Consider the following 22,704-nt stretch of genomic DNA (forward strand, 5'->3'; position numbering starts at 1 on the left):
AAAAAAAATAGGATGCTTCACATTGGACTCTAGAATAGCGTGAAGATGAAAGGATTGACAGTTACCCATACGTCCTGTAAACCACACTTTGGCCACCAAAGTACATTGAGNAAAAAAAATAGGATGCTTCACATTGGACTCTAGAATAGCGTGAAGATGAAAGGATTGACAGTTACCCATACGTCCTGTAAACCACACTTTGGCCACCAAAGTACATTGAGCTAAAAGTTGCTTGTTTTCTTCCACTCTTTGGGACGACTCTGAATAGAATGCACATGCTTGGGGTCAGGATGAAATAACAGGAGACAAGTGTTTTTTTGAGTGTGGTAGTGAAAGAGTATTCAAGATTTAATCGTATTGCCATTCCTATCAACTTTTCCAACCATATATTTTGTAAGCACTTAAACCTAGACTGTATACCTGGTCCTAACAAAAACTAAAACTACTTCATAATATACAATAAAGGTGAAACTTTAAATGTTAAAATAGTGAAAACATTTTGATGCCAATCCAAGCCATTAATAATTGTGAAATGTAAACTTGATTATCACATTGAGGTAAATGCATTTTGCTGTGCCTGGGAAGTGGGTGTAATTGCAACCCACCTGCTTATTTTAGGTGACTTTAGTTGTTATGATTTGAGCTACACGAACAATTTGAGCAGAGAAAAAAAAGGAGAAAGAAAAGAGTAACAAGAACAAAAACTAAGGAGTTCAAACAGCAAGTGCCGGTGCTTCGACCCCTAATTACTGTTGATTTGAATATAAAAAATTTAAACCTTTCTGAAACACTGAAATTAAACTAAAACTAGTGAACTCACACTGAAATTAAACTAAAACTAGTGAACTCACTCTGAAAACTAACTAAAACTAAACTAAAATAAAATTTCTAAAAGTCAGAATTAAAATCAAAAAACAATTGAAAATTCAAACTATTATAACTGTAGACTTCGCTGATTTGTCTGGTTTCGCGGCTGATAGAGCCTGTAAGCAAAAAAAAAAAAAAAAACATCGTAGAGAGGGTCTACTGACCTGGTCACACTGCTGCTTGTTAAATATCTGGCTTCCTGATGCAAGGTGAAGGTTTAACAGCTGCTGCTGGGAGGAATCAGTGGGTCTGTCCTGATTAGCCAAACTAGTACATGCAAATTTTCATTGCAGGATTAAGTGGGCGGACCTATAGAGCCTATCAGAGGGCTCTTGACCTGTGCTTATACAACCAGGGTTATAGGACATCGACTTTTGTTTGTTTTGTTTGTTTTAACGGTGTACTGCAGAGATGTAGAACTGGGGCATTGTGACAGAAAGCTGATGCTGCTGATGAGGCTGCAGTTCCTCCTGAACACCTCAGCCTCCCTGCAGAGATCAAAGAGCTGCCAGCCTCAACATTCGCAAGCATGCACGTGCACACACATACATACACACACACACACTCACGTCCATCCAAATCTTCAGCATATCACTCGTGTTCCAGCATGTAGTTAGCAAGACAGTGTGTACAAAAAGCTCAGATCTGCAGTGAAATTAAGGAACAGTCCACAAATAAACAAAAATGAACTTGGGAGACAGTGAGGGGGAAGACAATAGCGACTGTAGTTTTGTTAGTCACTGTGATGCCTCTATGCTAACCTGGCTCGTGCACACTCGCTGACTAAGATTAGCAAGCCTGTGACCTAGTGTCTCTCTTTGTGTGATGCACTAGATGTAAAAGTGTTAGCTGAGCTTCCTTTAGTGAATGCATTCTCTCCCTGTTCTGAGTTACCACTGAACACAGCTTTGTCGTCTCTTCAGCCAGCTTGCTTTTTTGGCCATTTTTCAAGGTGTAGGTGTATATACATTAACTGTTCGTGTAGGAGTCCATGCCAAAAGCTTTCAGCCTTTTCTTCATCAGACTTCTTGCCTGTGGCATCTTCCTTGTGGTGTTTGTCCTGCTTCTCCCACCTCTTCTTCCAGGGAAAAGGACAAGTGGCCAATGAGACCACAACCCCAATTGTGATGTCAGAGGTGACCCTCACCTGTTTAAACCACACCCATGTCTACAAACCAATAAAATATTAAATAACTCTATCATAACACTCACTAAATAAACCGTTATTATGGAGTTGCGCTCTCCTGAACACGATACAAGCTCTAGTCTTTCTATGTCACAGTTGTGTAGTGACTGCTGAGATGAAGATGACAAATTTTTAATTTTATCCTTTAACAGAATCCAGAATATTCTACATTAAAGATATATAACTAAAGTAAATTAAGACTAGAAAGTACAATCCAGTCATTGTACATGGCACTATACCTGATAGATGATTTAAACATTAACATGTGGATCTATTATTATTATCATTATTATTAAGTTTAGCAGGACTTTGGTGTTACAGATAAAAATCTGTATGCTGTTAATACCCTAGCAAGAAGAGAATATTGGTGCTTTAAATATGTGAAGAATCACTGTCAAGACAAAAGTCTGGTCTTGTAAACCTGCACACTGAGTCCATAGAGCTTAAGTGAGTTTGCTGTCTGCATTGACAATGAAAGGATATGAGGCAAATATTTAGAAGGATACATGAAGGTGTAAGGAGAGGAGGGAAGGAAATGAAGTAGAAAATAGAATAGAAGATGAAAGAGATCTATATAACAGGGAAGAAAAGGAAATATAGAAAGCAGTGGAGGAGATGGTATAGTAGGAGATGAAGCAGAAAAGAGGGGAGAAAATGTAGAAAATGAGGAGAGTATTAAAGGAGATGGGAGAAAAGAATAAAAGAAAATATGCAGCAAGAAATTGAAGAGAAGAGAAAGAAAGGATTCAAGACGAGAAGGAAGGAGATTAGGCAGAGTAGAGGACGTTCTCTCCTTTTTGTGGTGTTTTTTGAGTAATGAGGCTGTTAATTAGTCGAGGCATGCATGGTTTATTAAATCAAAGTGTTTACAACTTTCACTGTCAGCCAGATTTTTGCTGGTCTTCGCTGATGTTGCCTTAGTAATTACAATGTCATAAATGTGTTTGCTTTTGATGGGCTAACTCATAGACAGTCATACATTAATCATTGCTCTACAATTATTTTAAAGGAATTTTTTTACTTGCTGGATAATTCTTTTAACTGTTCTTTGTCTGGTAGTCTCAATTCTCTTGTTAATGTCTCTTGATTTAACTGATTGGTCTTTGTGAAGATTAAAACAAATTGTTTGGGGGAGGAATGCAGTGTTTCATTCTTCAGTCGTGTACTGTATTGGTTTAGCGGAAATAAGGCTGCAACTGACAATGATTTTAAATTAGACTTTATTTATCATTTGGATCTGTAAAATGTCAGAAATAGTGAAAAATATACAGTACAGTTTACACAGTTTTTGTTATGCGATAATTGGAGGTTATGTCTCATAAAAATACCTTTTCCACACAGCAAACAACATATCCAGATTTATCCCATTTTCCATCTTTTAAATTTAAACATGATTTAACAAAATCTGAAATGTAATTTTGTAATTTTAAAAATGAAACATGAGGGGAAAAAAATTGTACACAGCGCTCCTTCATTACTGAAGAGCTGCTTCTTTTTCTTTTTTTGTGCAGCAGAAGGAACACAATGTAAAACTGTTAGTTCCATTTCCAACATATAATACACAGTACGACACACCACCTCCGCACTACAAATCTCATTAAAGCATTACATACAGTTGTGCCAGCAGCTTCTGTCAAATTCCTATGCGTGTGTGTGTGTGTGTGTGTGGTTGATATATGTAAAGCACACATTTAAACCTCATATATTTGCGCTCATATAAGATAAGCATATTGCAGGATATTTGCAACAGAGTGAACAAGGTATTATATTTAGCCATATCTTTGAGTAAAGTTACCGTAATGATAAATGAAACGTAGTGTGTACATAATTGCGTTTGTGATTATTTCACATTTAGTGGAAGCGTTCTATTTTTTTCCACAACAATATATGACAAGAAGTAAAAAGTAAGATAGACATGATTGTAAATAATAGTCAATATTCTGTAAACTCCCTTTGGTGTGTACTGAAGGCGTAAAATGACCCAACACATCTTTTAAAAATGAGAAAAAAAAATAAGTGCATTAAAATGACTACAAAACAACATGGGCTGCAACTGGACGTTATTTTGATGATTAATTAATTTGTGGATCATTTTTTCAATAAATTGCATGTTCCAACTCAGTTTTGCTGAGCCCAAGTTTACATCTTCCAATGTCTTATTTTGCCCAACCAACAGTCCAAAACCCACCGATATTATAAGAAAACAAGCAAATATTGACGTTTGAGAAGCTGAACCAGATAATTTTGGCATTTTTTCATTATAAAGATAACTTAAAATTATTACTCAGCATCATTGCCAATGTTTTTTTTTTCTTCTGTTGGTTTCGCAATTAATTAATCAACAGCAAAAATCAAAGATACATTAAAAGATATTACCTTACAGATGATTGAGGAAAAAAATGTGTATTTCGGGTAATTTGAAAGTTTCTCTATTTCATAAAGTAAAAAATACCTTTCCTTTCTGTAAAGATTTCATTTTGGAGGCTGTTTTATAGTAATTATACTGGCAGATAGGAAACATGAAAGAGAGGGGTTGACATCCACTAAAAGTGTCAGTCCTACGAAGTTGCAACCACTAGGCTGCCAGCACACCAAAAAAAAAATATTTTCTTCGCAACATTAGTGATGCAGTTACACCAGTCTGTAGGTGATGGCACATGAACTGACTTCCATTGTTGTCTGAGCAATCTCCTGGCCAGCCTGATCTGCGTTAATACATTCAGCGAGCATCGTCAGACCTTTGTATTTTTTCAGGTGGAGGAATCTCCCTGCTCAAATACATAGGGGTCAATAAGGGACCTCCTTACCAACAGCCCTCACCATTTGAGCATTTTATTATGCAATGGTGTCCACAAACATGCAGCAGACTCCGTCTGCTCTCTGAGACACTCCTAACTTCCCTCCTTCTTTTCTTTTCCCTCTACTGTCAAGAAACAAGGAGAGGAAACAGGCAAGAAAGATGAAATTTCTCGCTCACACACTCTCCCATTTTCTCTCTGATACACACAAACACACATCAAGGCCAGTGAGGCTCAGGGTTGGTTTATCTGCAGCTTACAGTGAGTTGTTGGAGAAAGCTGTGGTGCCAGTCTTCTCTCCAGTCATGTTTGCACTCTGTGTGTGTGTGTGTGTGTGTGTGTGTGTGTGTGTGTGTGTGTGTGTGTGTGTGTGTGTGTGTGTGTGTGTGTGTGCGCGCGTCTTTGCATGTGTGTGCATGTGATTGACTGTTGTGTGTGAGAAAAGAAAGTGAGGGGGAATCAGCAGAGTGGCTGTGTGTGTACAGTATGTGTGTTTGTAAGTGAGAAGCGCATCGGAAAACAAGCAGACTTGTTTGTGTGAATGTGTGTGCGTGTGTTGCGTGTGTGTGTGTGTGTGTGTGTGGTGTGTGTGTACACTGCAGTGCCTGTGGATTAGACGGCACAGACTAAGAGACTGAGGCCTGGGGAGTGCTGTTGCAGGAGGAATGGGACAAACATTAATATACAAACAAACAAACACAGTGACATAGCAGTGTGTTGCTTTGTATCATAGCTGTGAACTGATACAGCTGATTCTGAGCTGAACACAATACAGTGACTTCTTTTCTTCTGTATATAAACATGTACAAACAGAGAAAAGATATGCGTGATCAGTGTAAATATAAAGAAAGGTTGTAGGTGCTGAGGTGAAATATTCACTGTTCTTGACATCTTATGAATCCATTAGAAACTAGAGAATAAATCAGGATTGACAGTATCTAAACATGCACAACCTTCATGCATGAACACAGGATATCAAACCTCAACACACTGGCCCTCATTTATCAGTCTTAAAAACCAGTGCAGAAATCGTCTAAAGATAGGGTTTGCATGTGATTCATGAAATGTTCCCATCTTGCCAATCACAGCATAGAAATGATGGGGCATTCATAATTGTGGCAGCTGAAAACAATTGTCATTTAAATATCCCACCCCAATATAATTCTGCTTTAGAGGCGCAATATGACCAAGAGGAGAAACTTCTCTGAACTAGAAATGGAAATGCTGACGTCCCAGGTAAAATTTATCCAATTGGATCTATTTGACATCAGAGGAAGTCAGACAAACGCAGTATGGAAAGAAAACACTGCTCTGGTCAACAGTGTTGCAGTGGAATATTTTATGTATACATCAGTGAGATGAATGTGTCTATAGCCTACATATTTTAAGAATACTAGTCTTTATATGAGGGCTGTTAAGTGATTAAAATAAATATAAATGAATCTGATTTATTACAGGCTCTGTGGCACCATGGAATAAGATTAATCAGAGTTGATTTTTTTAACTCGGCATTTTTTCTGTGATTAATCAAAATAAATGCGATATTTTGATAGCCCGACATAATGTGAATAATGTTATAATATATATATATAATAAAAGCTTATAATTGATCCAGAACAAGGAGTATGTGGCCACACATATCACATCTACATCCATTTCAGACCTAACAGGTGGTTGAGTAGACACAGACGCACCACCTTAATTCTTGTTGATGAATTTTTAATAAGAAATAATATAAACATGCTTTGAATTGTCAATGGCTTTTTTTTCAAGTTTCTGATAAATTATAGCCAGGTTTTCAGCTTTCAGTCTGTCAGCCTAGAGCCAGTCCCACAACTGCCAGCTGTGATGGAGAGAGCGTGTTGATGTAGGCATTTAAAAAGTATAATTTTTCGCATGTACTTCACATTTTTAATTGATTGATATATTGCTTCATATACTTACGTAGATGCAAGGGTCTAAAAACAGTTCTCCAACTCATCCCGATTTACACCACTTCAAGCCCACGCTGATTCAAACTCATGCACGAGTTTAGAACTGACCAGATTTGATCATAGCCTTGAATAAAGTCCACATTGATAAATGCCGAGTATGGCGTGTAAATGACCATATGCCCAGTATTATGTCGTACATTAGTCTCGTCAATGTGGGCCAATGTGTATCGAAATTTGGCATTAGTTTGGTCGTGTCTGAAACATTAAATCTGTGTGTTGCAGGACTCAGTGCAGGAAGGTGTCATCACCCGGGACATCCACCGCACCTTTCCGGCACACGACTACTTCAAGGACTCTGATGGAGATGGACAGGATTCCCTTTACAAGATCTGCAAGGTAAGGCTGAGATATTGGGGATGACATTAAGGTTGTGGAGGGGTGTGCATGGAGCAACAGAGCTGATAAACTCAGCGCTGGATTATACAGTACCGCATGCTACCCCACTTTCTTAATGGCATCATGGAACAGAAGGCAAATTTCGTCACACACTGTTTCATGCTGCGTTCAAACATTTTTGAAAACTTTCCTGCTGAGAATAAAGTGCTGTGAGATGAGAAGCTAATTCTGAAATGTGTGCTAGACCTTGTAAAATTTGTGCTTTTTCCTACAAAGCCAGCCATTAGTGTTTTTATTTTTTGCTCTTTGTGGTCTGGCAAGGCTCAGTAGGAATTTGCTTGGCATTTTAAGTTGGCTCTGCAATATATGACTGACAGTGCTCGCTTTTACTGAGACATCAACATGAACCCTTCCTACACATGACATACCGGACATACACACCACTCAGTGAACAGTCATTGATCTTTTCTTCCAATTTTCAAAGTGGAAAATCATGGTGGCTGTTATGTAGGTGGCAGATTTCTCTCAAATTACCCACCAGAAATGCTTTCTTTGAGGCAAGAAAAAGGCTGTTCAGTTGCAGAATGTTTCATGCTTCTATTGTAACTCTCTAAAGCTGACTTTAAATGCTTTAGGTTTGGACAGTTTTAGAGGCAGAAATAAAGTCATCACTTTAACTACTCTCAATAATTCACTGACTGAGTAGATACTCAGGATCGCAATGTCAGGCTTGTCCTGAGTAGATGTCCTTGAGACTAAAATTTAGTAGCAAATAGTAGCGTGTGAGATCCAGCCTGAGTTTGCAGGGGTACTGAAAGACTGTAAACTGTGTCAATATCAGCCCAGTTTTCTATTAAAATACAGCACTTTATGTCATATTGCTTGGTATTATTTATAGGCTGTCAGTCGTGATGGCAGCTGAATATATCTGAGAAAACATGGCTACAGGCACAACACCAGCATAGTCACACATCAAAATATAGCAGATATAAGGCCATGAGTGAGGTAGGGCAAGCTGTCCACTGTGCAGTGGCGTACTCAGACCTTTTCTTTTACTGGGGTGGCCCAAGTGGGGCACTAACGTTGTAGTGTCTTACATTTCTGTTCATAATTCAGTTTAAAAGATAACTAGACCTAGCAAAAACAATCTAACTGAGTGACACCACACAAATGTATTTTAAAGCTTCCATAAAAAAATTGCCAAAAAAAATAAAATAAATATGCCTGTGTGAGCAAACTTTCTAACACTTGTATTGTATTTGTATGTAAAATTAGTCAGGTTAGACACTACTTTGGTACATTACTGCCTCTAAGGTTTAAGGCTGGATTGCACTTACAAACGAAAAGTAACTTTACATGTTAAAAAAGTCCAGACTGACTGGACAGATACTCAGTGTTAATGGGGTGCATCTGTGGTGGCCAATCAGATTTCAGGGGTCGCCTTTGCCATGCCAGGCTACTTCTTAGACACGCCCCCACCCGTGTGAAGAGTAATGCTCTTTTAGTTAATATAAGTTGAAAAACATGCCAAGTCCTCTGTACTATCTTAATATTAAGATACAATAATATAAAGATGTGATCTGACAGATAAATGACACTTAACTGTGTCATGTAGACCCTGCTCATACAAACCTACACATACAGTATCTTTCACGCTGACCTTTCTTGGATCAGCCATGAGTCTGGTACCATAAAAAACATGCAGTTGAGCCTTCCTTCCATTAAAATGAATGAGAAAAATAAGTGCTCTAGGGAGAGGGTCCCAGTGGACTCACGTCCTGGGGTAATTATCTGTGAAGACACACGGTACATTTTATTCAGACAGAAGCCAAGGTCAGCACTACTGTACTGCATTTAAGCCAGTCTTAATCTCTGTCACTGTCCTCCTCTTAGATTGTCTGCAGCTGTGAACTCAACTGAGAAGGTTTATTATGCATATACATCTTTACATTGTCCTTAAATATATATCCAACACCTCTATCATAAGAGAAAAACTAAATATGAAATCAGCATGTTTGACTTTAGCAATGAATCAAATCAAAAAGATACTCTTGTTAATAGTTGACCAAGCTTTTCAGTGGATTACGTATAAATGGTATGAAATTTCTCAAAAATTGCATCTTCAGAAAAGAGTTCTTTATTCTCTTCAACTTCTTTGACGTGTATTCAGTAAGAACAGTGATTTGGCAGACACTCATCAATCTGTTCACAGTTCATCAGTCGTACTTCACTCAAGTCTGGACAGCCAGAGGTCACAGAAAAACTACTTGATGATAAAGCATCTTAGCTAGCTTGAAGCACAAACTTGGAAACTGTTTACAGTGAAAACTTTAACAGTCATCAACTGCTTATATGCATGAAAAAGCAGAATCATTCCTTAACAAATGCTGTATAATAATTCACTTAAAGTAATCAACTACTGGCCTTACAGTGTTCTACATGTACTGCCTACTACAGGTGCTGCATACTACATGCCCATTATAATGCCCAATCACATAATTCCCCCATAATGAAATGACTTTACTGTATTTTGCAACAGTCAGTAAAATTGATAAAAATAAAAATAAAATAAAAAAATTAAATAGTCATCAATTTGACCCCTACAGATGTGATTACTTTGAGAGGTTTCCACTGTAATCCACAGAACGTTTGAAAGTAACTTCCTTTCGATTAGGAGACCCAACCCTTGTTAACATAATTTGAAAACAATTTCTTGAACATGCAGAGTTTGTCACATATATGCATAATATAATTAAGAAGAAGTTAAACTTATTACATTCAATCACAATTAATGAAAATAGATAAATGAATAAATTATACTTCTTTAACAGATATAACATTATTTTATTGTACTCAACTCTGGAACTACAAGTCAATTTGTATATACAATATACAGATTGCACACTATATACAGTATATACAATTACTCCTGCACTGCTTTTGTATTATATACACACAGTAGTTGTTTATTTAATTCTTTATTTTTTATTGTGAGCATTAAATTGAGATTTTGGACTCTTATAAATTCTTTTTATTTTGTATCGTCACTGACAGGTGTAATTTACGCATGTATTATTGTATAAACAGAAAGTAGTATACATGCCATGAACAACACTTTTTTTTCCATTTTGGGAACTTTTCATGGAGATATATATGTAGAATTGAGATACTGAACTGTATGTGCACTGTATTTTCTGTCTGCTGTTTTATATAAAAGGGAGAGATTTCGGACACAGCAGTCGTAAATTTTTCTTTGTTTTAGCTTGCAGATCATTTATACCTGTATGTGAATTGTCATGCCATTGGCTATGTTAATGAAAGCATATGTGGCTGGTGAATTGCAAGAAGTGATAAAATTACAGAAAATGGAAGTATCTGACACAAAGGCTTCTTTGTAAATCCAGTCTAACACTCTACACTAAAATGAGAGCACTGCTGTTCCAAGTAACAGAGTTTTCCATTTATACAAAAATTAATGAATGGTTAATGGTTAATATGGCTTTGGGCTCTGGTGCTCCATCTCCCCACACAGTGCCCAGTGTATGCTCTTTGTACTTTGGGCACTGCCCTGAGTGCTTGTGCTGCACTGCACTGTTGAGTATGGGCACTCTGCGCACTCTGGGCACTGTGTGTCCAGTTTGTGTGTGTGTGTGTGTGAAATGGTCTGAATAACGGAATGATAGATCCCAACAGCAGTCTGAATTCACAAATGAGCCAAAGTGTGCTCCTGCGCTTAGAGATTGAATGCACCCAGAATAGATAGTGAGATGAAAAGGTAATATTTTGGTAATTAGACCATCTTTCTATAACCTAACTCAATGCTAACATTTTGTATCCAGTAATTATATAATGAACAGAAACCTGTGAGCACAAAGCAAAATCAAATGAGAGAAGTGTAAAAAGGGTATACATTAAACATAAGCATGGTGTTTTGTTTATTAATATATGGATAGTTTACGAACGGTGAAGCAAAACTTTTCCTCCTTTGTATTTTCCTGGTGCTGCAGAAGTAGAGTATGGCCGGTCAGCGCTCTGGGAGAACCTGTCAGGAAGGGTTAGCATCCAGTCTGGACCCAACTAGGTCAGTGGCGAGCCAGCCTTCATTTGTATGCAAATCCATGTAGATTTGCTGCTGATAAGGTTGGTTGGATCTTGAGGCATGAGTGGGTTACAGACACAGAGAATTGAGGACAAAGTTTCTATTCATCTTCATATTCTACTCAGTAATAAGCCTGGAGTCTTTTATTTTCTAACCTTTATTCTCCGGGGAAGGTCACCTGAGCTCTGTGCTCTTTCTCAGTAATAATTTGCTTCATTCTCTTAATGCGCCACTCTGTCACGCTTCCAGCTAATGTGGACAACCTCAGACATCCATTGATGGTCAGTCAGAAGGCCTGCTGGAGCAGTCAGGGGTTGAGTGCCTCAATCAAGACTCCGACAGTTGTTTTTTTTTGGGAAAGAGTAACAAGGGAAACAACTTACAAAACCTGCATCTCTCAGAATATCTGCTGTATTTCCATGGAAACAAAAGTCAAACAAAGCGGAGGAAAAAGGCAAACATGATAACGCCTCATCAACCAGGCTAATGTTGCGTATCCCAGTGATCACTGAGTGTTTCCATGCACACAGTATTCAGGATACTACCTCATGTCCTGGTGACCGTCATCCGGATCAGATCTGTACATGTGTAAATACAATGCCAGCGGGATTTATTGAAATAAGAGTTTGCGGTGCTGAATCCCCTCCTATTCTGAGGCTGACATTTGATCTACAAAAGTGAGAACCTGAACGCTGAGCAAGTGATGTATCACAAAAAAATTATATTACCATGGAAACAGAACTCAGGCTGCAAGGTCTTAACAAACAAAGCTTTAATATTCTTACATGTTCCATCATCTTATTCAGTACTTCATGGCCGGTTAATGAACAGCACTCCCTATTAAGTTTATGTTTAAGTTTTTTTTTGCACATTTAGGCATAATTTAAAAAGAATAGAAGAGGGAAATAAAACAATTACATGTGCAGGTGGGTTAGAAACCCATAATAGTCTTAAGGAGAAAATAACATTTACATAGACTTAGAAATGTAACATGATGCAAAGTAAAACATTTATATAAATACTAGGGCTGTCAGCGTTAATGCATTATCACAATAACCTGTGAATTATAGACATAAAATTCATTAAAGCTTTCTGGTAAGTTTGTTTTCATGTACTTTACATTAAAAAAGGTAATTATTTGGAGGATATTAATGTCAGAAATGGTCAATACATTATTTCATTTTTTGACCATTGTTTTTATTGAACATTTCAGGTTTTATACAAACAACCCTAAGTAAATGAAGGGGAATTATATAAGAGTGAGGAAGTTAGTTTAGTTATACAAGATTTCTTCCAAATTCTGTTGCACAGTACATGTAGTATAACAGATTACCGTCATATCATTTCCAGTGTGTACTATGTTCTGTTAAAATATACAGTCTACAATTCAGGAAGCCTATACAGTTTGTGGTTTGCATACCACATCCAATTGCGTTTTACTGCATATTTGCGTATACAGAAAGCACTGTGCAGAGACCAAGTTGGTGATCACAGCACATTAACAATTGCAATTCCACTCGTATATACATCCAAATCATATCACGCATGCATGCACACACACAGGCATGCATGCACATGTGCACAAACACACATATGCTCACAGTCTGAGTCATGCATACATACATTTGAATATGAGAAACCTCATACATGCATAGGAAGACCTTATAATCCATAGGAAGATTGCAGCATTAGTGTAAACAGGAGGATAAATCCTGTTATCTCTTTACTATTGTCTGTCTAATAAAAGCATGTAATGCCTAAAAAACATCTTAAAAATGATATAGTATGTGAGACAAATCACAAAATCAATAACTGTGAGTACAGAACACTATCCAATTACCAGTGTGCCAAAGCAAACACATTTTTGCACTACAGTATTTCACCTGTAGTCTTAATGACCTCTTATATTTTTTGTGCCCAGGTTTTCCAATAATATTGTAATGATAATATGGTCTTTCTTTTATCACTGCCACAATATCACTCTCATCTCATTTCCATATCTGTTTAATAAATTCTGTGAAACACTTCTCTAGAGTGAAGTGTTCACATATTCATTATTTTGCTCAGTGACACCGAGATGATCACCGATAGTCCCATCGGCTGCTGCAGGATCAGCCTAAGACCTGTATATTTTCCCGTGTCTGGATGGTGTGAAGCATTTTTCTAAATGCTATTGCATGAGTAGTAATAATACCTGACAAAATTCTCTAGGATTATAGGTGAAATGGTGTACATTTGCCAGCAAAGAGTAACCCACACATACCTAATTGCTTTCACACAATAACTATTAACACATTTTGACAGTCTGAAAGCTTTCACCAACGTTATACACATTTAACAGAAGAATAAAAACCTGTTATGAAATTCTAGGCATATACTGTAGATGCTAATAATCCACCCCTCTGAGCCTATTATCTGCCCAGGCTAACAAATTTAGATTTCACCCACCAGGACCTCCCCCATCCATCTGTCAGCACGCACTTCTCCCAGCTGAGTTGGGGACATGTGAATGCCACACTCCATCAAGCATGTCAGCTTGTAGATTACACTGCAGACAGCTCCACAAGACTTCTCCATTACGTCCACATCAAACCCCAAATTAGCTGAACAGATCAGCAGTGGAGCTCTGGATGTCTACACTTGTTTTTCAAGAATGTAAAGGGGGAGAGAATCTTTCAACCCAACTTGCGGAGATTGGACTGCTGTTGAAGTTAATGTGTCCATCAAAGAGTGACCATCCTACCAAAATGTCTGTGAGGAAGATATTGAACCATTATCAGCTGAATCATATAAACTAGTTCTGGATAAGGGCAGAACTAGACACATAGTATTAAAATTTTGCATTTCATTAAACTCCAGACACTGTGTGTACAACCTCAACAATTGTACATGGAAATGTAATTACAGACTTTCTCTTTTTCTCTGTGTCAATGCTCAACTGTGGAGCTGCTGACCTCTCAAACATTTTGAGCTGCGGGGCTGCAGGTTTTGTCCACCAGCTTATATGTGGAAGTCAGGTGAGCTAGTTTACCGGCCCTTTTTGGCAGCCTGAAGACTCCTTTTAAGGCAAGCATTGGAATAACGCTGATATACTGTTCAGCAATAATGTACGTGTCCTCCAGCTTGTATGTCTTGCAAGGGTATTGGCAGATAAGAGTTTTTAAAAGAAGTGTCGGTCAAATGGTTTAGATGCTTTTGCCTCTCCCTGGATATGTGTTTACACTGTGAAACGGCCTGCCTGTCTACTCATTAGCATGATTGGTGGGGTGTGTCCACATGACCATTTTGAGACATCGCCTCCCCCGAACGGTCATCTGTAGGTTACTCTCCTTGGTCAGTCTCCAGGACTTTAATGATGGAACCTGCCATGTTTCTTATGTGGGACAGGCCACCTCTTCTATAACTGCTGCAGTGGTGAGACATTTTTTAGTTGTTGCAGTTGTTGTGGAGTGACTTGACTGTTCAAAATCAAACAGGCTTTAACCCTTTGAAATCTGGAGCGACATCACTTTCTTTGTTCATCTTTAAAACATGATCTAAGGTTTTGAGCAAAGTGGTGAATTTTTTTTCAGAAACACTGAAAAAAAGGCATTAAACACCCTGGTGTGAAGTTTTCCACAATTGCCAAAAATTAGTAGAATTACAAAAGAAAAGTCTGGGGGAAAACGATAAAAGCTAAGGGAAAAGCTATAGTAAACATTATCAAAATTGCATTTTTACAGTTTTAATTGTATATCAATTTTTAATAATAGGATGATATTTTTAAAGCACATTTTTCAAGTCTTAATCACCTTTTGTTTGTTTGTTTCTTACTTTCTTTGTAAACTTTGCTTTTGGTTTATTTCTTTTACCAATTTTCAGGTAATTTCTCATACTTTTTTTTACTAATTTTTGGGCTATTTCTTCTTTCACTGCTCATTGCCTTCTCCCCATGTTTTTGAAAGAAATCAAGCCAATTTGCTCAGGTTTCAAAGAGTAACAGGGGCAGTAGATTTGTCTATATAATTGGATTGGTTTATCAGTTGCAGCTCAGCTCTATGGTGATTTTTTTATATTGCATTGGTGCCACAATAGTGATTACAGGGATCAGATTTTGAATGAAAATGAATGTTTTTATGATAAAGTTTTAAGTGACCTGCATCTTCACTGTGTTCGTTCACTCACACCTCTTTCAGAGTGTCATCCTCGACCACAACAGGCAGCTGTTCACCACCTGGTCAGCAGCAGACAGCAAACTAGCCGGTGAAAATAGCATAATATTTAGTAGCTTCAGAGACAGATATTTCTCTTAGGAGTTGGTAGAGACCAAAACTGAGTTCAAACAGAGTTAATATTAACATAGACTGGGAAGACTCCAGAGGAATGATAGTAATGCTGCATAACTGCTGGATATGTAAACAAGCAACTGTTTGCGCATCATATTAACTTAAAAGCCGATAATACGTCAGTGTTGTTTTCATGACTTGTGTCAGCTACCCCCAAGGGGCCAAACAATCAATAAGGTAAAGGAAGTGCCCTTGGCACTCAACTCTTCAAAGTCATAAACTTGGTGGATATGATGACATGTTGCAATTTGCCTTTAACACATAAAAATCGTGACAATGTAAGCAAAGATCCAACAAAGTTTCCCAAATGTTCCAGTTGATAGTTTTTCCTGAATGTCTAATAATTTCTTGTTGACTGAACAGTCTTATTATTTTTAATCACTGCTGCACTTGTCCTAAGAAAGTCTGTTTCTTAAAGTAGCCTTATAATTTGGACATTATGTTGTCAGATACAGGGATTTGGTTCAGCATGTAGTGAAAAAATGATAAAGAGGGAAAAAGTCAGAGAAGAGAGAGGCTGACACTGAAAAAATAAAAACCAAAGTCAGAGAGAGATGGTCCCCAGGGATATTCTTGGGAAAGAAGAAAAAAATGCGGGTACTGGAGAGAAATGGTCTCTAAGGAAATGTCCTCTGAATGTGCAGATGTTCTAGATCAACAAGACGCCGAGCATTTAAGATAAAATGGTGTAGAGATGACTTGTTTCTGACTCTGAAAAGGAAGCTGGAATTCCTGAGCATACTAAAAATATAACCATACCGTGTGGTCACAAGAAACACAGTTTTCTTGATGACTCAAGCATAGCTAATCACTGTTCTTTATCCCTTTAACCTATGATACACAACAAGCAGCTATAACAGCACTTTTGAACACTTTATGTAGCAGTTAAACTGACTGACTGTGTAACTGTATTACTGACTGTGAGCTGTACAGCACCTTGAATGTTTGTCATCCCTGCCCCACTGGTCACTTCTGTCAATACAACAGTCCCCCCCGCCCCCTTCTGTACCAGCTCCACACAAGGGTGTTTTATTTACAAAAAACAAAGGAATAAAACAGTTTTTTTCTGTTTTATTTCATAAATTCAACTGGACTTTTTTTTAAAATTTCCTGGTTGTACACAACATAGCTCAGAAAGTCTACGGTGCTGTAGTTTGATTGGCTGTCTTGATGTGAGCACCATTTGAATTGTTTGATTGTAATTGCCTTCTGTCCAACCACCAGACTGGTCCAAGTCCTTGGTGTCCCAGCATGCTTGTGTGCATTGAATCAGTTGCTGCCAATACACAATGAATAAATATAAATTTCTGGTCACATATAGGGGGCATGCGCCATAAGAAGGTAGTGGCAGGAAGGTATTCAGGATGCCTTGCTGGTTGAATAATAGATATATGAAAAAAATATCCACCTGCCAATCGTGGTAACAACATTACAGTCAGGAGTCATTGTGTTTCCTGTCCTACATGAAACTACTCACAATAAGGTCTTTGGATTAACTTGAGTAACTGGGACATGATATCTGGAAAAAGACAATGTTGAGTTTCTCTTGTGTGCTTTTTCTCTTGGTGCTTTTAGAACCACAAGTGCCATCTAGTTACATTAAGAAAAGGCTAACATATCTATGGCTATTATCGCTAAAAATCAGCAACTATCAACAAAACAATCTAGATTGATAAAGAGTGCTAAAGGAGAGGAAAATATGTGTTTTTGATTTAGGGGTGAACTGTACCTTTAAATTGATGTGAAAAAAGGTAGAATATTGGAAGTTTTAAAGTACAGCATTAATTGATACATTATAAATAACCTTGATTAACATGAGTTACCTCGGATGTCTTGCTGATCAAATAACCAAACAGATCTCCCCCCTCTTTTTCTGTCTCTCTCGCAGGCCTACTCTGTCTATGATGAGGAAATCGGTTATTGCCAGGGTCAGTCATTCCTCGCTGCTGTTCTCCTGCTGCACGTAAGTTAACTTAACATCCATCCATCCACTGAGCCTTGCATCTCATGGTCAAGGCAATGCACCATATAGACAAATAGATAGATACACGACATACACACATGCATACAAACCTGGGCTGAACAAAACATTCTCAGAAACAACAATGAAGTATAAAAGTACATACTATTACATTTACCTCCCTTAAATTTACAGAAGAAGTTACTTCTGGTGCTTTTCTCTTGCCCCATGCTTTCAAAATAAAAGCTCTATGGAGCTGCTGGAATTTTACCTTGATGCTAAGGACAAACAGTCATACAAATTATTAGAGGACCAACACTTATACAAAGAAAAATATGTCAGCATTGTGCAGATGCACCTTCGCCTCCCCGCGTCTATAGAAACCAAGTCTGTTAGCTTGTGCTACGTGTAATACAGCAGAGCCCAGACAATATAAAAGAGTAAATGGAAGCTGAGAGGGAGACAGAAAGAACGGCCCTGGCTGACTGCTGGAGTGAAAACACTTCATAGCAGACCGATGTGGATGAATAGAGGGAGTGAGAGAGTGTGAAAGAAGGTGAAAGCATAAGACAGAGTCATAACAGAATATTAGAAGTGGGAAAAAGGTTGACAAGACACTCATTCACTTTTTCACACATTTATTTTCAAGGTCACTGACAGACACACGTCTGAAAGAACTCCTGCTCTATACAGCGTTCCCCATACATGTTGGAAGTGCTGTTCAGTGTTTCTTGTTTGTTCAAAATGTGTCGCGACTTGTTGAAAGGTGCCTGAAATTTTTTGTTTGAGGAGGTGTTAAAAGACAGATGGAGGGGAGACAGAGGAGTAGACACATGGAGGCGGGAGTCCCAAGTGGAGGAGGAAGTTTGGTTGAAGTCCAAATTACAAGGACATCAGAGGTTAAAGAGGGGGAAGATGGAGGGAGAGCAGAGAGGCGAAGAGAGGTCAGGAAGAGGTGGGGAGAGGAGCAATGGTAGGAGAGTCATGAAGGAGAGCAAGTTTGGTAAAGACCCATCATGATGTACAGAAGAGAGGAGACAGGAGTGAAGGAGGAGGAGGCTATAAAGGTGAAGAGGAGGAGGGGAGAGATAAAGGGGACAGCAGCAGTAAAAGAAAGAGAGGTTATACAGGAGGAGGAGGAGGCAGACGGGTTATAGAGGAAAAAGGGAGAGGTTATAGAGGAGGTGTCAGGAATATTAATAGGGGTTCAGGTTTACCTGCAGGAGCCCATTCAGCCCCAAACACATACTGTCACTCTGATTAAATATCACCTCACCGTCTGCGTGTGTGTGTGTCTGTGTGAGGAGAAATAAACCCATATACCCACAGATACACACAGTTTTAAGCCTTCTCTCATGCCTCTTATCTTCATTCATCCGAGCAACACACACTGAAACGTAGAGACAATAAAGCACACACATAAAAACATATTTTAGCTTGATTTGCACATACAAACAGTGAATTATGTCCCCTCACCTTCTTTTTCTTCTCTTCTGGCTTTATTTCAAGCCAGTCACATAACACTGGATTAAATGTGTCTGTTTCTTCAGAACAAAATGTCCTGGTTGTCTTTTGGGACAACATATTTACATTTCAGACGGACAGGTTTCCAGAGTTTTAGTTCGTGTAGCTGTAGTTTATTGTTCTCCGTGTGGTTTCAGATGCCAGAGGAACAGGCCTTCTGTGTGTTGGTGAAAATCATGTATGAGTATGGCCTCAGAGCTCTCTACAAAAACAACTTTGAGGATCTCCACTGCAAGTTCTACCAGCTGGAGAGGCTGATGCAGGTTAGTGATCCAGTGCTTCATGGTATTTGAAATGTAATTGTGTGTATTGTAAAACAAAAGAAAGCAACATCCCTTCTCAGTTTGTGTGTTGTGTGTGTGTGTGTGTGTGTGTGTATGTATTTGTATTGTGTGTGTGTGTGTGTGAGAGCACGCACGCCCGCACGCACGCCCGCCCGCACGCACGCACACGCGCGTGTGCGTGTGTGTATATGTGTTCAGTCAGGGGGTGACCTTATCTGCTTTGAGGGTCAAAGGACGGAAGGATGTTGTACGTTGTGAAGCCCTCTGAGGCAAATTGTGATTCGTAATGTTTGGCTTTGTAAATAGAATTTAATTGAGCATGCTGAGGAGACGACCCTGAGTGGATGGTTGAACAGTACGGAAGGGCCGCGCATGTTTTTTCGCCTTACTTCGTTTTTCTTAAATCAATATCCACAATGTTACATTACATAGAAACATGGGACTCTCCTGGATAATGTAATGATCCCATAGGTTTATGTTATGGATCATCAATTTTCAATATTTCAGCTTGATTTATGAGAAATCATGTTTTGTTTGGGGTTTTTTTGTGGGAGAGGGGGTACTGTCAGCACCACAATATGCAAACAAGAGCTGAAATGGCAACAAAATGACTGCAGCTAGCTAAGAACATTAGATATAAGCATTACAAAGGATTATTTACGCACCTTATGTCTCCCAGAGAAGAAAAGTTATAGTCAGCTTCAATCTCTAGTTTGTCTGGTCAAATTAGCAAAATACTTGCTACTCATGGTACATTTTGTATCAGGATACCATAGTTTCGCCCCATTCTCTCTGGTGATCCATCACTTTTGTATCAACTTTTGTTGTCCTCTTCTACTTTTTCGTTTGACAGCTCATAAACATACATTTTTCTGTTGTATGCTAGCAGACATAAACCATCGCTGCCGATGGGGCGGGGGGGGCTTAAATGCCAGCTCCAGTTTGTCAGTTGATCTGTTTATTTGTTGTTTGTTCCTCCCATTTTATTGCCAACTCTGGCTGTAGTTGGAGATTTGATAAATCTCACCACTTAGTATCCAAAATTTAAATGATTTGGCCTCGGGGGAAGAACTACAATTACAGCTCAAAGTTAAAATGTTAATTAGTTGTTTTGTCAATATCACAAGTTCATAAGTTTAAATGCCATTAAATTCACCTCACATATCCAGCTATCCTTGTTGTACAAACTAGTCTCCGGGATCATGAATTCACACTAGCTTTGATTTTCCAGCATTTTTACTTTTACTATGAGAATGAAAGTTCCTTAGGCTGTTCTGTTTAATTAATGATTGAATGCAGAGTTTGTGTAATTATTTAAGGTGGGTGCCACTAAAAAAGAACAAGCAGACAGTGCAAATAGCCTGACAAAATGTATTTGCGTTTTCCAAAAACGCAGGAAAGTTTGATCATATTCAAATATGTGGAGCATGTTACCAGTGATTGCATCATCTGTGGGGGACGGCATGTTTGTTATTGCCCTGTTGACTTGTCTCGGTCACAAAATATAATAGAATATAACAAGAATTACTTCTAAGCCTGTGTGTATGTGTGTGATTTTCAGTCTCTGTAGGCTAAACAGCATTCTTTGTCTGTTGAGGCTAATGTTAAGTCCCATCCCACTCAGGTATTACAGCTTAAATCCACTCTCTGAGTAGTTTAATTTGGCCTGGAAATCCATCCTGGCCCTTCTTGCAGTCGTCTCTTGGCATTAAGATCAACTCGGTTAGCATTGACCAAAATCTGCTTAATGTAAGGATGTTAGCATTGACTGCTAATTATTAGCGTACAGGTGGGAGTTCACTATCTGATCCAGTCAGGTGTCGTGTAGCATGGTAAGTGTTAGCTGACAAAGAAGATTACTATCTAGATGATTGAATCCTTTATTCACTGTACATGCATGGACGCTAAGATACACATGTACACTTTACTACCTTTATGCTACAGCTGTGTTTTTCTCCTTGTGCTCAATCACAATCGGACAAAACAAATGGAGTCAAAACAGAAAAACTAGAACCAAAATATGGTGAGGAAAGAAACTAACAAGTGGAAAAAGAAAAGAACACATGTATGTATGTATGTATGTATAGGTATGCATCTATATGGGTATATATACATATGAGTGTTTTTTTTCTCTCTCTCTCTCTGTCTCCTTTTTTTCTCTTTTTTTCTGTAGTCATTGTTATTATTATTTGGTAACTATGAGACCCAGAATGGGTGAATGGGGAAAGGTGGAAGGTGGTTTTGGGTTTGTCACTGTCTATAAAATAATTGCATGGCGATTTTGGAATATTTACACATTATATATATTTAAAACTCAATAAAAAGAGGTTTGAAAAAAATAAAGAAAAGAACGGATGTAGGAGCCCTCATTGAAAGAAGTACAAGGCAATGTTGAGATCTTGTGCTCATCTATTTTATTTTTTTTTTTTTATGAAACAGTTTGCTCAACAATAAAAGAATCACTTATCCTCATTACAGATTTGTAAATTTCAGCGTTTGTGAATATGCTTGCTTTGTATCAGTTTGCTTTTATCTTTATACTGGAAGTTTAACAATGTGCAATGCATGAATAATGTCTCTTTGGCAGCAAAGACATGATACTGAATTGTGTTTAGTGTCTTTTTAAACTCTTCCTTTTGTTCTTGGTTCTCTCTTGAAAGAGATTATCATTTCAGTGAGACAGCATGATTTGATAAAGGATGAGTTAAAATGAAATAATGTAAAATTGAAATGAAAAACAGAGACACATCTTTCTGTTCTTGTAAGTGCTGTCTCATCTCACAAGTTTCTCCTTCTCCTTCTTCTCTTCTTTCTGCTCCCACAGGAACAGTTTCCAGACCTGTGGTCCCACTTCCAGGAGCTGAACCTGGAGGCACACATGTACGCCTCCCAGTGGTTCCTCACCCTCTTTACTGCCAAGTTCCCACTGTGCATGGTTTTCCACATCACTGACCTGCTGCTCTGTGAGGTACAATTTGGCTCACTGCACTACTTTATACTGGGAATATATGGAAAGTGATTTGTTCAGTGCTTCTACTGACCATCTGTCAGTGACCATAAGTAGAGGGTACTTAAGGCAAAGGCTAAACCGGTACCAGCATGGATCCATCTGCCTTCTGCTCTTTGGTTTGATCTAATATATTACCAATATAATCAATAGGGATGCCCTGATCAGGCTTTTAAGGGCTGATACAGTCATTGATATAATGTCATTAGGACTGCTTGACCAGATAACAATCACTGGTTGCTTCTTGTTCGAAAATATATTTACAGAAACTCTAGAGACCTTTCAGTAGTCACTAGTAACTTTGGTCCAAAAAATAAAAACTCC

At 38.3% G+C, this 22,704-nt stretch overlaps 2 protein-coding genes across 2 annotated transcripts in view; both read left to right on the top strand.

The window, feature by feature from the left end:
* The window catches only part of LOC121963142 (rab GTPase-activating protein 1-like), a 95,007-nt gene extending 76,422 nt beyond the window's left edge, over window positions 1-18,585 (top strand). The window contains exons 11-13 of the mRNA XM_042513472.1: window positions 7,068-7,181; window positions 17,494-17,568; window positions 18,358-18,585. Of these exons, the coding sequence (XP_042369406.1) occupies window positions 7,068-7,181; window positions 17,494-17,568; window positions 18,358-18,585 (417 nt within the window). The remainder of the gene's footprint in view (window positions 1-7,067; window positions 7,182-17,493; window positions 17,569-18,357) is intronic.
* The window catches only part of LOC121964968 (rab GTPase-activating protein 1-like), a 51,067-nt gene continuing 35,434 nt past the window's right edge, over window positions 7,072-22,704 (top strand). Inside the window, exons 1-4 of the mRNA XM_042515142.1 lie at window positions 7,072-7,181; window positions 17,494-17,568; window positions 19,227-19,352; window positions 22,198-22,341. Coding sequence (XP_042371076.1) covers window positions 19,227-19,352; window positions 22,198-22,341 — 270 coding nt within the window. The 5' untranslated portion in view covers window positions 7,072-7,181; window positions 17,494-17,568. The remainder of the gene's footprint in view (window positions 7,182-17,493; window positions 17,569-19,226; window positions 19,353-22,197; window positions 22,342-22,704) is intronic.

Source organism: Plectropomus leopardus, chromosome 3 (genome assembly GCF_008729295.1).
Source record: "Plectropomus leopardus isolate mb chromosome 3, YSFRI_Pleo_2.0, whole genome shotgun sequence".
Lineage (NCBI taxonomy): Eukaryota > Metazoa > Chordata > Actinopteri > Perciformes > Serranidae > Plectropomus > Plectropomus leopardus.